Consider the following 17,984-nt stretch of genomic DNA (forward strand, 5'->3'; position numbering starts at 1 on the left):
TGTTATTTCCAACCCCACTTTACCCTTTTTTCTTTTTCTTCTTGAGGTAGAGAGCATCTCAGCCTCTTCCATAGAATGACAGCTTCTCTGAGAGACTATAATTGAATGGGAAGAGGCTGAGACATTTTTGACTAAATATCACCAGTATAAGCATGAAGACTTCTTAAAAGCAGGTGCTCAATTAATGTTTGTGTAAAAGAAGAACCACGAATAAATCATTTGCAATAATTTATAATCTCAAACATACTTGAAAAACATAAGCATATTCAGGTATATAACTTTTATCTTTACAAAAAGGGAGACTAAACAGAGAGGAAAGTAAACCAAAAACTGACTAGCTTTCAGCTATATCTCAATTTATGTATCAATGTTCTGAGCCTCTCTTAGCGTGGTGTCTTTCACATTTCTAAGCAGATTCTCATCCTAAAGTGATGTTATTCTCACCCTGGATCACAAAGGTGATGTGAGGATTTCCAATATTTGAGAAAACAAAATTTTAGCTCCTAAATTTGACAAACAGCAAACTGTGTGTGACCCATGTTATTCATATGCTTATATCATGAATCTAAATGACCTTTCTGTTGAAATATTTTAAGAACTGAAAATTGGGGGAAATAAAGTCAACAAGTTACTGATGCGTATCAGGAACACAGATTGACAGGCTTCTCCACGCACAAAGTGAACAACGGGCTTCAGACCACACTAGGGGCGAGATGAGAGGCTGGATTTGGCCCTGGGGCGCGCAGTGGCCAAAGCTGAAGGCCCAGCAGCAGCTGAGGGTGCAGTGCCAGGCCGGGCTGAAGCAGAAGGGCGAGCAGTGGCTGAGGGTGCAGTGCCAGGCCTGGCTGAAGCAGAAGGGCCAGCAGCAGCTGAGGCAGCAATGCCAGGCTTGGTCGAAGCAGAAGGGCCAGCAGCAGCTGAGGCAGCAATGCCAGGCTTGGTCAAAGCAGAAGGGCCAGCAGCGGCTGAGGCAGCAATGCCAGGCTTGGTCAAAGCAGAAGGGCCAGCAGCGGCTGAGGCAGCAATGCCAGGCTTGGTCAAAGCAGAAGGGCCAGCAGCGGCTGAGGCAGCACTGCCAGGCCTGGCTGAAGCAGAAGGGCCAGCAGCGGCTGAGGCAGCAATGCCAGGCTTGGTCGAAGCAGAAGGGCCAGCAGCGGCTGAGGCAGCAATGCCAGGCTTGGTCGAAGCAGAAGGGCCAGCAGCGGCTGAGGCAGCAATGCCAGGCTTGGTCAAAGCAGAAGGGCCAGCAGCGGCTGAGGCAGCAGTGCCAGGCTTGGTCGAAGCAGCAGGGCCAGCAGCGGCTGAGGCAGAAGTGCCAGGCCTGAGTGAGGCAGAAGGGCCAGCCTTGGCTGCACCTCTGTCTCCGGTGCTCTCTACCTCCTCTCTCCAAGCCTCCTCATACTGTGGCAGGAAGGCAGTATGACCCGAATCCTTGACCTTGGCCAAAAACTGCAGGACTTTCATCTTGCTGGTTTCTGTGAGCAATTTAGGACCCCACAGGAACTCATAGCGAGGGGGATCGCTGCCGGGCACCTGGCGGTACTCCAGATACCCTTCCCGCACCAGATCTTCTGTGATGAGCTTCCTGGGCTCTCCAAAGATGAAGTGACTTCTCCCATCATAGATGCCCAGCATATTCAGGAACTTCCAGATCTTCTCCTCAGGGGCGTGGTTGCCATTCAGGTAGATGACACCCAGCAGAGGCATCAGAAGACCATTCTTCGGCAGCCCCCAGTCACCTCTCATAGACTCACTGTCGCTGAGATCTAGGTTGCTCATCAGGGTATAGCAGTGACTGTTGGGCCTGACTTCCTTCAGCACCAGGCCAAACACCAGCTCCATGCGCTCAGAGGCCCGGCTAAGGATCTCAGGGAATTGTTCCCTGTACCTTCTAGTGACTGCCTTCAGCATTTCAGACCTCTTAATGAGCGCCCTCATCGTATATTTACACAGCATGTACTGCACCAACACCTCTGCCTTCCAGGTCAGAAGATCTGTATGAGAGCTCTCAGCAGCAGCTGAGGCCTGGGAGGAATTTTCCCCTTCCTGAACTTGGCCCTGGGCACCTACACCAGATCTCGAGCGTGCTGCGTGCCCGACACCAGATCTCGAGCGTGCTGTGCGCCCGACACCAGATCTTTTGTGTATAGCACCTGCAGCAGCGCTGGTGGTGCCTTGGGCTCCCTGAGGCCCCTTGGAGGTGCCAGCAGCAGACGAGCTTGAGGGACCGCTCTCTGAATCAGGAGGGGAGGAGGAGGTGGTCTCTTCTCCCCCAGATGTGGTAGCCTGATCATGAAGACCCTGGGTCTCAGCCCGGGCCTGGCGACGTTTCTCACGAGCACGGTGCTTACTCTTCTGCCCACGAGGCATGATGGCTGTGGTCAGGGACCGCAGGCACGAGTCTGGGCCAATAGACAGGAGGTGTGGGCACCTGGAGGATGGAGAATGAGCTGACATGAGCACCTTAAAACAGGGAGATTCTGCATTGGCTTAATCAAAGGCCACCTCTGCAGGTGTCCTTGAGGACACTGCCCTAGAAACCCACAAGGCTCCTGTTGTCCTGCTTAGCCTTTCCCCACACAATCCCACAGAGGAAGAATAGAGGCCGTACTTTTCCTCTGCGACCTCTCAGCCCTGCTTTGGATTCACTCAGGTGACAGCAGGTGCCAGCAGTGGGGTTTTCTAAGTTCTACTTCAGTGTTATCACGTCAAGTCCTGGCGGAGCCTTGGCACCCTTCCCTCTGCTACACTGATGCCGACACTTTAGACATCCCCATGATCCAGAGGTAAGTGAAGGGATGCCTCAGTCCACCTCCCTACCAGGAGATAGACAACCAGTGCTGAGAGCTCATTAGGGTCTTTTCTACCCTGAGTTCACTGGGATCATCATGCAAGGTCCTTACCTTGGCTCGTTAAAACATTGGGCACCATTATCCATTTGCGGGATGCTGTCTGCACGTTCAGACTAAACATTTCCCCTCCCGCAGACTTCGTATAAAACAGTAATGAAGGTGCTGAGCCTCACAGCCCTTCCCTGAGATTTCCTGGGCTGAAATCCGAGGGCTGGGATGGGTGCACTGAGCACTCACTCAGGTTCCTAATTGAGCTCCTGGTAGAGAAGCTCAACTTTCCCTTGAAGTGATGACTGCTTGATAGTAAAAGCCAGTCACTCCGTGTCTCAAAAGCAGGAAGTGAAGATGACCTTATCTTACCAAACACGGTCTCCTGAGAACAAAATCTGGTGCAGGCAGGTTGATGTCCCTGTGGACCCTCACAAGATCCCAATTCAAGGTCTAAAATATTCTTTTGTTTCTGTTTTCTCCTATATGACTTTTTGGAAATAAATTTATTTTTTACAATATTACAATATTAATTTATAATATTGTACCAGTTTCTGCCACACATCTGTATGAATCAGCCATAGGTTTATCTTATGTCTCCTCCATCTTGAAACTCCCTCCCACGTCACACCCCTCTTAAGTTATCACAGAACACTGGCTTTAAGCTCCCTGGTCATAAAACTAATTCCCACTGGTTATCTATTTTCCATATAGTAATATGTACCTTTTCAATGTTACTCTCTCAATCTGCCCCTCCCTCTCCTTCCCCCACTGTGTCCACGAGTGTGTTCTCTAGGTCTGCATCTCCAGGCTGCCCTGCAAATAGGTTCATCAGTACCATCTTTCTGGATTCCATATATATGCATTAATATATGATATTGGCTTTCCTCTTTCAGACTTAATTCACTCTGCATAAAAAAACTAGGAATAAAACTATCACATGAGCAAACAATGCCACTACTGGGCATATATCCTGAGGAAACGGTGATGGAAACAGACACCTGTACTCATGTTCACTGCAGCAGTCTTTACCATGGCCAGGACACAGAAGCAACCAAGGCCTACATTTGACTCATGACAGGGTGGAAGATTTCTCCCTCTGCTGACCACTCCATTCAGACCAAGACCCTGACTTCCCCATTAGCCCACAATGGGAATCGACATGTATCCTTGAGGTCTCCCAGGGACGAAGACAGGGAGATGTGGTCCGAATGACGTGGTGTGGAACATCCACAGCCCCCAACGTTCTCACCATCCACCAGGAAACCGCAAACCCTCCCTTGCCAACCTGAGGCTGCCCCCACTGACCTGGTCTTCACTTCCCTGAGATGTCCCGGGACGTGTCATGTCAAAACGCCTGATTCTCCCAGTCCTGAAAATAGGACTGGCGCTTTATGTGGCTCCATTTCTTATGGGAGGAGCCCCCATCCTTAGTAGCGTCACAGCCATTAATATTGTTGGGGACTAGGTCCCTTCGTTGACCTGGGTCTATTCCATTAGAGCAAGGCTCTCACTTCCCCAAAACCAGCTCCAGTGGACACCAGGGGGCACCACAGTTGGCCAGCTCTACCCGGGGCCTCCTAGAGCCCAGTAGAGGGGGGCCACTCAGACTGGCCCCCTTGCAGTGTCGAAGTCTGCTCATCAGCCCTCAGGGCCCTCCTCTAGGACCTAGAGCTTCTCCGAGTGTTGAATCCGGGCCTACCCCCCACAGACCAACGCCTTAGCCTGAGAAACTCTAGCGCACATTCAGCCGATAGCGCTGAGGGACTCATAAGAGCCATATCACAGGGGTGGGATGTGGATGGGTCACTTTTATTGCTGGGAGGGTTGGGAAAGTCCCTTCAGCTCCATTCAGGTCCTCACCTTGGTTCCGGACGAGTTCTGGACACTAAGTCTCCGCCAAACGGTCGCTGCAGCTACCGGCCGATCCGCTCGCTTTCAAAGCGGAAGTGGAGGGAGGGGAGCTGCGTAGGGTCCTACGTGGGGTTTCCCAGGGATGACGGCAGGGGCAGCGTGCTACGGGAACCCTGGTAGCTCAATATTCATCCGTCCTCGCATCCTCCTTGTGCAGTGTATCAGAGCCCAGGATGCCTCCTTGTATGAACCGAAGTCTTCCAGCTCCCAGACAAAGCCCTCGCCTTCCCAAGTCCCCAGTGGTGGGAGGCCAGCTTTGCTCTGAGCATCTCTGCTTGTCAGGTGGGTTGCCACTCTGTGAGCCTCCTTCGTTGGGGGAGAGATCCTCCCACTAGAACTGATGGTCCTCACCTTAAGTCCTGTTAGGGTCAACACACCCTCATCTGCAGATCTGGGTTCTGACCAGGCTAGAGGAGACTCAGCCCTCCCTAATATCACACAGGTTGAATGAGGGGACCACTCAGAAGTAGCTCTTTGGCACTTCTCAGGGCTAAGAATTTACAGAATTCTGTTTGGCTCCCTCTGCAGGGGTCCCCGCTAACACTCAGCATCACATGTGAGGTCCTCTTTGAATTCAGGTCCCTCCCTCTGCGAAGCTGCGGCTGATTGTATTAGACAGAGGTCCCACCTCGCTAAGACTTCTAGACTGAAATCAACCTGACATCTGTGCCTAGCGCTTCCTGGGGTCCACAGCATCAGTGATTTTCCAGGGCCTCCATTTACAGTGTGTGTATAGTGTGTATAGTGTGTGTATAGTGTATAGTGTGTGTATAGTGTGTGTATAGTGTGTATAGTGTATAGTGTGTGTATATTGTGTGTATAGTATGTATAGTGTGTATAGTGTGTATAGTGTATAGTGTGTGTATAGTGTGTGTATAGTGTGTATAGTGTATACTGTGTGTATAGTGTGTATAGTGTGTGTATAGTGTATAGTGTGGGTATAGTGTGTATAGTGTATAGTGTGTCTATAGTGTGTGTATAGTGTGTATAGTGTATAGTCTGTGTATAGGGTCTATAGTGTGCATAGTGTATAGTGTGTGTATAGTGTGTATAGTGTATAGTGTGTATAGTGTATAGTGTGTGTATAGTGTGTATAGTGTATAGTGTGTGTATAGTGTCTATAGTGTCTATAGTGTATAGTGTGTGTTTAGTGTGTGTATAGTGTATATAGTGTGCATAGTGAATAGTGTGTGTATAGTGTATAGTGTGTATAGTGTATAGTGTGTGTATAGTGTGTATAGTGTGTGTATAGTGTATAGTGTGTGTATAGTGGTAGGGTGTGTATAGTGTGTATAGTGTATAGTGTGTATAGTGTATAGTGTGTGTATAGTGTGTATAGTGTGTGTATAGTGTCTATAGTGTGTGTATAGTGTGTATAGTGTCTATAGTGTGTGTATAGTGTGTGTATAGTGTGTATAGTGTATAGTGTGTGTATAGTGTGTATAGTGTGTATAGTGTGTGTACAGTTTGTATAGTGTGCTTAGTGTATAGTGTGTGGACATTGTGTATAGTGTATAGTGTGTCTATAGTGTGTGTGTAGTGTGTATACAGTATAGTGTGTGTACAGTGTGTATAGTGTATAGTGTGTGTATACTGTGTATAGTGTTTATAGTGTATAGTGTAATCATAGTGTGTATAGTGTATAGTGTGTCTACAGTGTGTGTATAGTGTATTTATAGTGTGTATAGTGTATAGTGTGTCTATAGTGTGTGTATAGTGTGTTTATAGTGTGTATAGTGTTTATAGTGTATAGTGTGTGTATAGTGTGTGTAGTGTATAGTGTGTCTATAGTGTGTGTATAGTGTGTGTAAAGTGTATAGTGTGTGTATAGTGTGTATAGCGTATAGTGTGTGTATAGTGTGTATAGTGTATAGTGTGTCTATAGTGTGTGTATAGTGTGTGTATAATGTGTATAGTGTATAGTGTGTGTATAGTGTCTATAGTGTGTATAGTGTATATTGAGTGTATAGTGTGTGTATAGTGTATATAGTGTGCATAGTGTGTATAGTGTATAGTGTGTGTATAGTGTGTGTATAGTGTATAGTGTGTGTATAGTGTGTATAGTGTATAGTGTGTCTATAGTGTGTATAGTGTATAGTGGGTCTATAGTGTGTGTAAAGTGTGTGTATAGTGTGTATAGTGTATAGTGTGTGTATAGTGTCTATAGTGTGTACAGTGTATATTGAGTGTATAGTGTGTGTATAGTGTATATAGTGTGCATAGTGTGTATAGTGTATAGTGTGTGTATAGTATGTTTATAGTGTATAGTGTGTGTATAGTGTGTATAGTGTATAGTTTGTGTATAGTGTGTTTATAGTGTGTATAGTGTGTACAGTGTGTATAGTGTATAGTGTGTGTATAGTGTGCATAGTGTATAGAGTTCTATAGTGTGTGTATAGTGTGTATAGTGTATACTGTGTGTATAGTGTCTATAGTGTGTATAGTGTATATTGTGTGCATGGTGTGTGTATAGTGTATATAGTGTGCATCGTGTATAGTGTGTGTATAGTGTGTATAGTGTATAGTGTGTGTATAGTATGTGTATAGTGTATAGTGTGTGTATAGTGTGTATAGTGTATAGTTTGTGTATCGTGTGTGTATAGTGTGTATAGTGTGTGTAGTGTATAGTGTGTGTATAGTGTGCATAGTGTACAGTGTGCTATAGTGTGTGTATAGTGTCTATAGTGTGTATAGTGTATATTGTGTGTATAGTGTGTGTATAGTGCATATAGTGTGCATAGTGTATAGTGTGTGTATATTGTGTATAGTGTATAGTGTGTATAGTGTATAGTGTGTGTATAGTGTCTATAGTGTGTGTATAGTGTATAGTGTGTGTATAGTGTGTGTAGTGTATAGTGTGTCTATAGTGTGTGTATAGTGTGTGTATAGTGTGTATAGTGTGTATAGTGTATAGTGTGTGTATAGTGTGTATAGTGTATAGTGTGTGTATAGTGTGTATAGTGTATAGTGTGTCTATAGCGTGTGTATAGTGTGTGTATAGTGTGTATAGTGTGTATAGTGTATAGTGTGTCTATAGTGTGTGTATAGTGTGTGTATAGTGTGTGTATAGTGTGTATAGTGTGTATAGTGTACAGTGTGTGTATAGTGTGTATAGTGTGTATAGTGTATAGTGTGTCTATAGTGTGTGTACAGTGTGTTTATAGTGTGTGTATAGTGTGTATAGTGTGTTTAGTGTACAGTGTGTGTATAGTGTGTATAGTGTATAGTGTGTGTATAGTGTGTATAGTGTGTATAGTGTATAGTGTCCACTCTCAGGTCCTCACCATGACACATGATGAACCCTGTAACTCCACTCTCTGCTTTATGAAGCTTTTTCTCTTCCATCAAGGTCCTAGTCTCCTGAGAATTCCAAGTTGGAAGTCAGGATGATCCTCTTGTGATCCTAGTCCATCAGGGCCTCTGAGACTAGACAGTGGGGATGCAACTTGAGTCCTTCCGATTCCTCTTGCTTAACATCCTCACTACATCTACCACAGCCTGGGACTGCTCCTTCTACTGATCTAAGATTCCTCTTCTTAGGCTTTGGGGGACCGCTATATTCAGGGGTGATTGTCTCCTCAGTCCTCCTTCATGGAGGTTCCCATATCAGCTTCTGTCCCTGGATTAAAGGCTTCCTGGGGAATGCATATTCCTACAAACAGTAGGGCAGTTACCCTCTAGCAAATCTTGGAGAAAATGGGTCTCAGTCCCAAAAGTGATGTAAGATTAGGAAAATGCAGTAGAAATTAAGGAACTCAGGACAGATGTTATGATGTCACAGAGATCCAGGTGATATATTCCTGCTCTTCAGCCACATTTAGGTTGTGTGCTTAATCGCTCAGTCATGTCCCACTGTTTGTGACGCCATGTACTGTAGTCCGCCAGGCTCCTCTGTCCATGCAGATTCTCCAGGCAAGAATTCTGAAGTGTTTTACATGCCCTCCACCAGGGATTCTGCCCAACCCAGAGATCGAACCCAGGTCTCCCGTATTGCAGGCGCATTCTTTACCATCTGAGTCACCAGATTTAGGGTAGTTCTAAAATATTTACTCTCGGCACCTCCCTGTTGGTCTAGTGGTTTTGCGCCCCCAATGCAGGGGTCCTAGGTTTGATCCCTAGTCAGGCAACGTGATCCCACATGCCACAACTAAAACTCTCATATCCGACAACTAAGAGTTCTCGTGCCACAACTAAAATCTCACATTCCAAAACTAAAGAGCCAGCATGTGGCAACAAAGATTCCAAATGTCACAACTAAGACCCAGAGCAGTCAAAAAATAAGTAGAAATAACTATTTTTAGTTAAAACAAAGAAAATGTTTACTGTCTACATAGAAGGTCAGCGCCAGATAATCTTGTAAGCCCTCGATCACTTGAGGCTGTCTGAATTTGCACCTGCAGATGATCATATGCTTACTGAGCAGTGTCTCCTGCTCTCCTTTATTCACACCTCTTTATTATTTTGGAGTTTGTATTGCCTTGGCTAGGTGTTCCATCCCAGTGTTTTCATCACAGAGTCCTTCTTTCTGTCACTCAAGATACATTTTGGAGTGCTAGAAGACAGTGAATTAACTGACTCATGAGCACCTCAGGCCGGGACAAGGGGAAGGCTGCACGCTGTGCACAAATTCAGACCAGCGCTCCAGTCCCAGCTCTGGCTCTTATCAGTTGTGTCGACTTGGGTCCATCCCCAACTCGGGGAGCCTCAGGTGAAGTGGCTTTGGTAGGGCTAGTGGCATGGCGCTAAAGCACCTGGCACAGTGCCTGGACCACACTGAGACTTTACACAATATCTGTTTTTCCTATGATTATGATTCTTTTCATCCTGGAGGATACCACCGACCCTGATGAAGTTCTTAAATCCAGGAGATGGCAGAGAATCTGTGGCATTCTTGGACATGGAACACCAAATCAGTCCAAAATGCTCTTTAGAAAGAATCCTTCATTTCCACTACTAAATCATATTTTGAGTGTGGAGGTAGTATTTTAACTGAACGAAATTCCAAGAATCTAAATTTGATTCCGAGACTAATTTTGTCTTCCTTCCCGGCTGCTCTTTCATCTGAACAACTCCTAGAGACTTCCTTAGTGGTCCAGGGGTTAAGACTCTGCACTCCCAATGCAGGAGGCCTGGGTTCCACCGCTGATCAGGGAACTAGGTCCCAAATGGCACACCTTTGCCGCAACTAATAGTTCACACGCCACAACTAAAGATCGTATATGCCACAACTGAAACATTCCCCAAGCCGCAACTAAAGAACTCTCAGGCTGCAAGGAAGATCAAGGATCCTGCGTGCCAAAGACAAGACCAAGCATAGCCAAATAAATAAGTAACTAAATAAAATAAGCCCCTATCTTCTTCAATTTCACTGTCACCTAAAATATACTCACCTCACAGACTTTGGTGGAATTATCAACATAGGCAAAAACGCTGAATGGAATGCCCTTTCAATAAAATGAGCTGTTTCCACGACTCACAGCAAAGAGTGTCAGCCCACTGGCTTCTGAGTTTCCGGTTTCATTCTACTATTACTTTTTTCACAGAAGCTCCTTGGAGATGATGTGCATGAAACATCTCGGTTGTGCACTGTGTTCACGGGCACTGGGACAGGAGCACAGGGCACATTCCACCCCCACCCCAGGGAGGATTTCTCTCTCGTCTACTCATGTTGCTGTTTAGTCACCTGGTCGTGTCTGACCCTTTTCTACCCCATGGACTGAACAGACTGCCCTGTCCATGGGACTCTCCAGGCAAAAATACTGGACTGGGTAGCCATTTCCTCCTCCAGGGGATCTTCCTGACCCAGGGATTGAACCCACGTCTCCTGCAGTGGCAGGCGGGTTCTTTAGCACAGAGCTGCCTGGGAAGCCTGATCATTGAAAAGCAATTGTTCAGAGTAGTTTTCCATTCCAGGCTTAAGTCTCTCATCTTTGAGACCCACCATCTGAGGGTCTGGCCTCTATTTAGTGTTTCCACAGCCTCCCTGGTGGGCTCAACATGTAGCCTAACTTAAAACTACCTCCCATGGACATTTATTGTCCTACAGTCTCCAAGTGCCATGCCTCAGTGTATTTACACTAGACTCCTCATGAAGAAGCCCTCAATCCCCTCACCTCCTTACATCTCATTTTTTATTCGGCTCCTATATGTTTGTCCACAAGCTACTGTATATGAATTGTTCTCTTAGACTCTAGAATCCTATAGGAAATGGTTCGGTTTATTTTTCTTAGCATCACCAATACTACTCAGAAGCCTCCAAAGAACAGATGCTAAAATAATATTTGAAGAATTACAGTGAAAGTGTGCAAGAAGTGAAGTTTACTGGGATTTCACTTCTCCCACATTCTTAAATAAGCTAAGCCAATCCAGGTATATACATTTCAGTTTTACAAAGAAAGACTAAAAGGAATAAAACAAACCAAGAAGTGAATACCTCTTAAGATTTCTTTTTTTCTGCATCTGATAATTACACAGACTTCACCGTGAAATAATTTCCATTTTTGCAAAAAATCCATATTCCAATATCATGTTTCCTTGTTCCAAATGACAAGAAATGATTCAAGGATTTCAGTTTTTGCCATGTAATACAAAAATTCTTATTTTTCAACTTGTTAATCTGCAGTACATGGGGGAGGTGCGCCATTAGTATACTTAGACTCTGAAGCTAAACACATCTTTAATTAAAAGGAGCAACATTTAAAAATAGAAAAAAGAAAAACCTCCAATTTGTGCATATTGTATAGGAACACAAATACTTCATATGCTGTGTTTCCATGAGAAAAACCTTGGCCCTCCGGTAGCTGGAAGACTGCCTGCTTTCTCTAAATGCAATGTGAAGTATCTGCTCAGACTTCACTAGGGGTAGGAGGAGCTTTGGACATGCTCTGGAAAGTGCAGTGGCCCTGGCACCATAGGAGCCCTGGCTGCAGCTCTGGCTCTGGTTCTCTTTCAGCTCACAAAGCCTCTTCATACCAGGATGTGAAGGCACTGGGCTTGGTATCATTGACATTAGCCCCAAACTCCCACATTCTTTTATATATCTATATCTATCACGGAAGCATCCCTTATTAGTTTACAAAGACCATGCTCATTATTTTTTATAACTGTATAGTACTCCACTCTGTGGATATATATTATGTTCCTTCAGTTAGCATGTTCATGGATATGTAAGGATTTTCATATGGTTGTGGATGTCTCTTCAGGGTTAATTTCTGAAAACTCTAATTACTGGCTCAAATGTGAAAGCATATTTAGTTTTCTGATAATACCAAGTTGTGTTTAGGCTCTAATCTTATTTTTGACATGTTGCTGTCAAAGAATGAGATTAGTATATTCTCTAACACTATATACAAAAATAAACTGAAAATGGATTAGAGACCTAAATATGAGTGGAAACCATAAAACTCTTAAAAGACACTATGAGTGGGACACTTTTTGATATAATTCATAATAATATTTTTTTTGGATCTGTCTCCTAAAGCTAGGAAAATACAAGCAAAAATAAATAAATGAGATGTAACTAAAGCTAAAAACTTTTGCACAGCAAGGAAACCATCAGCAAAATGAAAAGACAACCTACTATATGGGAAAAAATATTTGCCAATGATATCACCAATAAGGGGTTAATATCCAAAATATATGAATGGCTTATATAACTTGACAGTTTAAAAAAAGAATTTAAAAAATGGGCAGAAGACTTAAATACACATTTTTCCAAAGAAGACATATAAATGGCCGAGAGGCACATGAAAAGATGTTCAACATCGTTAATCATCATATGAATGCAAATTAAACCCACAATGAGGTATTATCTTACACCTATCAGAAGGGCTATCATCGCAAAGGAAGAGAAGTGACAAATGCTGGTGAGCATGTGGACAAGATCTGTACACTGTTGGTGGGAATGTCAATTGGTGCAGCCACCATGGATAACAGTTAGGAGGGCCCTCAAAATCTAAAAACAGAACTACCAAATGACCCAGCAATCCCACTCCTGGGTGTATAGCTGAAAAAAAAAAAAAACCCACTAATTTGAATGGTCTCTGTCAGGTACGCGATGCTTGTCTGAGTCTAAGGGTTTCCACTGCTCGTCTCCCCTTCCCCTCCAGCCTCATCTACTCTCTGCCAGGGAGCCCTCCCCAGTCCAACCTCTCTGGTTATTAAGAAGGCACCTGTGTCTGGCAGAGCCAGTGTGAGATGAAGAGTTAGTCCTTCCCAGCCACCAGATAATCAGGAGTTTTGGCCGGACGTTTGAGTACACACTGAGACAGTGAGGAGTCAGACAAAAAGCACAGACTGTGGCACTGAAATGGATTAATAAGGAACTTAGTGATGTGGCCAGTGACCATCCAGCACAATATTCTGCAGGTCCAGTTGGGGATGATACATTTCATTGGCAAATCACAATTACGAAAAAGAATGGCAGCCCATATCAAGGCAGTGTATTCTCTGTGACAATTCATTTCCATAAAGACTACCCGTTCACACTACCTAAGGGTGCATTTGCAACAGAATTTATCACCCAGACATGAACACTAACGGCGGCACTCGGCTCGCTACTCTAAGATCACTGTGGTCTCTTGCTTTCATGATTTCTAGAGTTCTGGTGTCCATTTGTTCCCTGCTATGCGATCCGAATCCAAATGATAGCCTCCTCAGTGCCAGAGGTTGCATAGATCTATAAGACAGACAGAGATAAGTACAACAGAATTTTTCAGGAAGGTACTCAGAAGTATGCCATGTGATGCTAACGTAAAAGTCAGAATAACCTGCATTAAATCTTGAGTAAACTTTAAATTACTGTTTAAAATGGAAAAAAAATCCACTAATTCAAAAATTCCATGCACTCCAATGTTCATAGCAGCATTACTGACATTTGTCAAGGTACAAAAGTAATCTATATGTATACAACGTATACACACACACGCATGTGTGTGCGTGCATAATGGAATATTACTCAGTCATTAAAAAGAATGACCTTTTGCAATTTTTCAACAACATGTATGGAGTTGGAGGGTATTATGCTATTAATCAGTAAATAGTTGGATGGTATTAATGAAATAAGTGAGACAGAGGAAGACAAATGCTGTATGATACCACTGACACGGAGAATTTAAAAAATAAAACAGACCTAGGAAATGAAGCAGACTCACAGATACAGAGAACAAGCTAGTGGTTAGCAGTGGGGAGTGGCAAGCAGGAGGGGAAGGTCAGGGACAGAAGATTAAGAGGTGCAAACTAATATGTATACAATAAGCAACAAGGATATATTGTACAACAAAGGGAATATCGCCAATATTTGTAATAACTGTAAATGGAACATAACCTTTAAAAACTGGGAATCACTTTGTTATTCATCTGTAATTTATAAAATATTGTACATCAACTATGAAAATGAAGTGAAAGTATTAGTTGCTCAGTCTTGTCCAACTCTTTTTGACCACACAGACTGTAGCATACCAGGTTGCTTTGTCCATGAATTCTCCAGGCAAGAATACTGGAGTGTGTAACCATTCCCTTCTTCAGGGGATCTTCCTGATCCAGGGATTGAACCCAGGTCTCCTGCCTTTCACGCAGATTCTTTGCCATCTGAGCCACCAGGGAAGCCCACATCAACTATACCTCACTTTAAAAAAATCTATTCTCTCAGGAACTTTCACATATACTATACAGTATTATTAACTATGGGGTTCTCTGGTGGCTCAGCAGTAAAGAATCTGCCTGTTGATGCAGAGATGAGGGTTTGATTCCTGGGTCAGGAAGATCCCCTGGAGAAGGACATGGCAACTGAATCCAGTATCCTTGCATGGAAAATTCCTCAGAGAAGGCTGGCAAGCTACAATCCATAGGGTTGCAGAGAGTAGGAAACCACTTGGTGACTTAACAACGATTGACTACAGTCACCATCCTGTATATAATATCCCTAGGGCTTCTTTATTTTGCAAGTGAAAGTTGTGAAAGTTTATGCCGTTTGGCCACTTATACCCATTTAATCCATCCTCCAACCCCCACTTGCGGCAACCACCAATCTATTCTCTGTGAGTTCATTTTTCAAAAATTTTCACATATAAGTGAGATTATATAGTATTTGTCTTTGTCTGACTTATTTCACTTAGCATAATGCCCTCAAGGTGCATCAGTGTTACTGCAAATGGCCAGATTTCCTTTTTTTCTTTTATTGGCTAAATAATATCTGAGTGAGGATGAGTGTTTGTGTGTGTCTGTGTGTGTCTATGTGACATTCTCTTTATCCATTCATCCATTAATGGACAGTTATGTTGTTTTCATAATTTGATTATGGTAAATAATGTTTCAACGAACATGGGGGGGGGGGTTCAGATATCTTTTCCAGGTGTTGGCTTCATTTCTTTCAGCTAAATTTCCAGGAGTAGAGTTGCCAGATCACATGGTAGTTCTATCTTCAATTTTTTTTATGAGCATCTATACTGTTTTCCTGGAGAAGGCAATGGCACCCCACTCCAGTACTCTTGCCTAGAAAATCCCATGGATGGAGGAGCCTGGGAGGCTGCAGTCCATGGGGTCGCTGAGGGTCGGACACGACTGAGTGACTTCACTTTCACTTTTCACTTTCATGCATTGGAGAAGGAAATGGCAAGCCACTCCAGTGTTCTTGCCTGGAGAATCCCAGGGACAAGGGAGCCTGGTGGGCTGCCGTCTATGGGGTCGCACAGAGTCAGACACGACTGAAGTGACTTAGCACCAGCATACTGTTTTCCATAGTGGCTGAATCAATTTACATTTTCATAAACTCACATTTTCTTTAATAATTTAAGTATATCCTAAATGCAAGTTACATATGCTTCTAAATTTAAAAGGTATATATCTTTGAAATTTAGGAATGAGAGACTGAATACAGTAAGCTAGACCTGTAACTGAATCACTTTAAAATTTTGTTCTCTTCTTATCCTATCTTAGCGTGGGGTTTTTTACATTACCAAGGATACCCCTATTCCAATGCCATGTAATCTTGCTCTGGATCACACAGATGATTTAAAATCTTTCAGTTTGTATTTCAGAAAGCGAAATTCTTATTTCTAAATCTGGTAAACAGCAATAAATGTGTGAGCCGTGTCATTCATAAGCTTATGTTTTGAATCTAAATAAACTTTCTACTGAAAAGAAAATCACTTGAAAATTACTGCCTCACCCCCTGCAAGAAAAGGGTAAGTCGAAAAGTTATTGATGCATATCAGGAACACAGGTTGACAGGCTTTTCTGATCACAAAGTAAAGAACGGATTCATACCACACTAGAGGTGAGATTGAGTGGCCAGATGCAGCCATGGAGTAGGCACTGGCCACAGAAGGGCCATCGCCGCCCAGGGAGAAATGCAGCTGCAGCTCTGGCTCCGGTGCTCTCTACTTCCTCTCTCCAAGTCACCTCACAATAGGGGCAGGAATGCAGTGGGGACAGTATAGTTGACCTTGGCCAAAAACTCCAGGACTTTCACCTTGCCGGTTTCCATAATGGCTCTCGGACCCCACAGGAGCGCTCTCGGATCCCCCTATAGCGAGGGGGATTGTGGCCAGGCAGTGTGAAGAGAAATGAATTGACAAAATGTCAGCCTCAGACTGGGAGGAGTGAAACATTATGGACTCGAGCGCAATTCAGACCAGGCTCTACACTCAGTTCTGTCACTTTATCAGCTTGGAGAATAGAAGTTCTTTGTCTGCTAAGTGAATTTGATAAGCCTTGTCTTACAGAAGTATCAGAACATATATAGCTTGTGTACAGCACCTGGCACTGCAGCTGGCAATGTTTAGGTCTTATGACACTTATTTTCATACCAGAAAGACAATCTATGGGAATTTCTACCTTCATCTATGGAAATTTTTCTTTATCCAGGAGAAACTAGAGACTATGTGGTCTTCTAAACAAAGAAAGCTAAGTCAATCAAACTGCTGCTTAGCAAGAAACGGTAGGGCTTCCCAGGTGCCTCAGTGGTAAAGAATCTACCTGACAATCAGGAGATGTCAGTTCAGTCCCTGGGTTGTGAAGACTGGCAATCTGGGTTGTGAATTGGCAGTCCACTCCAGTATTCTTGCCTGGAAAGTTCCATGGACAGAGGAGCCTGCCAGGCTACTCCATGGGGCCACAATGAGTCAGACATGACTTAGCAACTAAACAAGTAACCCTAAGTAAATTTAGAGGCAAGCGTTTTACCAGGATGCAACGCAGAAACTTATAGAATTTACGTCAAGGACCAGTAACTGCCCTGCCTCCCAAAGCCCTCCCGACAAAACACCCTGATTTTCATGTATTTCACCACCACTAAAATCTAGCCCCGCCCAGCAGGTCTACTAGATTACACTCGAGATACCGTCATGTTTGGAGTGTGCGTTCAGGGCCCAGAGTGCCAGCACAGTGACGTCTCAACATCCCATCACAAAGGTGACAATAATACGCATCAAACACCTGGTTTGTGGACTGTGTTCACCTGCACTGGGGCAGGAGCACTGGACACCTTCTGTTCTTTCCCACAGGCGGAGATTCCCTCTGCTTGACTCACAATCTCAGGGTAACTGTTCAGGGCAGCTTCTCATTTCAGTTTCAGCCTCCCAAACCTGAGGCCCACCATCTAGGGGTCTGGGCCCAGCTCACCATTATCAGATTCATCCAGCCCACCACGCAGCCAACTTAAAATGACCTCCCAAGAAGGAACAAGAACGCAAAGATGGGATATTATGATTAGCTTTCCAGCCCCACCTTAGCCTCCCACAACTTAAAAGGTTGGGAGTGTTGGTGGAACACAGTGAAACAGTTGCCTCAGACCTCACTAGGGGCTGGAGGGACTGCTAGACATGACTTTGGAGCACACACTGGCCTTGGCACGACTACAAACCCTGACTGCAGCTCGGGCTCTCTCGTCATCATCTCTCAGAGCCTCTTCATAATGGGGTGGGAAGGCACTGGGGATGTTACCATTGACCTTGGCCAAAATACCAAACCTCAAAGTTTTGGTTTAAGAGAATAAAGGCTGAGAGAACTTATACCTCACTGCTCTCATCCCAACTCCCTCCCCAGCATCCTCCCTGCTTTTGGTCACCTTCCTTATGGAATCACTGCTCATATACTCAAGACATCTACAGGCAGGTGCAGGGTCTCCTTTATCTTTGCATCACCCTCACCAGCACAGAAGCTTCTGAAGAGCAGATGCTCAAGTAAAGATGGGCATAAAGGAGCCACCAAGCAAGGAATGTAGTTTCTTAT

General features: G+C 44.3%; 1 protein-coding gene and 1 pseudogene across 1 annotated transcript; one reads left to right on the forward strand and one right to left on the reverse strand.

Annotated features, from left to right (window-relative positions):
• Positions 1–692: 692 nt before the first annotated feature.
• On the reverse strand, positions 693–2,370 carry LOC138071865 (melanoma-associated antigen B2-like). Its single transcript, XM_068963249.1, has 2 exons — positions 1,015–2,370; positions 693–917 (listed from the first exon to the last, which is right to left on the reverse strand). Exons 1-2 carry the CDS (start codon positions 2,368–2,370, stop codon positions 693–695), a joined length of 1,581 nt encoding a protein of 526 aa, XP_068819350.1.
• A 1-nt stretch (position 2,371) lies between these two features.
• On the forward strand, positions 2,372–13,498 carry LOC138071866 (ubiquitin-conjugating enzyme E2 D3 pseudogene; annotated as a pseudogene).
• Positions 13,499–17,984: the final 4,486 nt, after the last annotated feature.

Source organism: Capricornis sumatraensis, chromosome X (genome assembly GCF_032405125.1).
Source record: "Capricornis sumatraensis isolate serow.1 chromosome X, serow.2, whole genome shotgun sequence".
Taxonomy (NCBI): domain Eukaryota; kingdom Metazoa; phylum Chordata; class Mammalia; order Artiodactyla; family Bovidae; genus Capricornis; species Capricornis sumatraensis.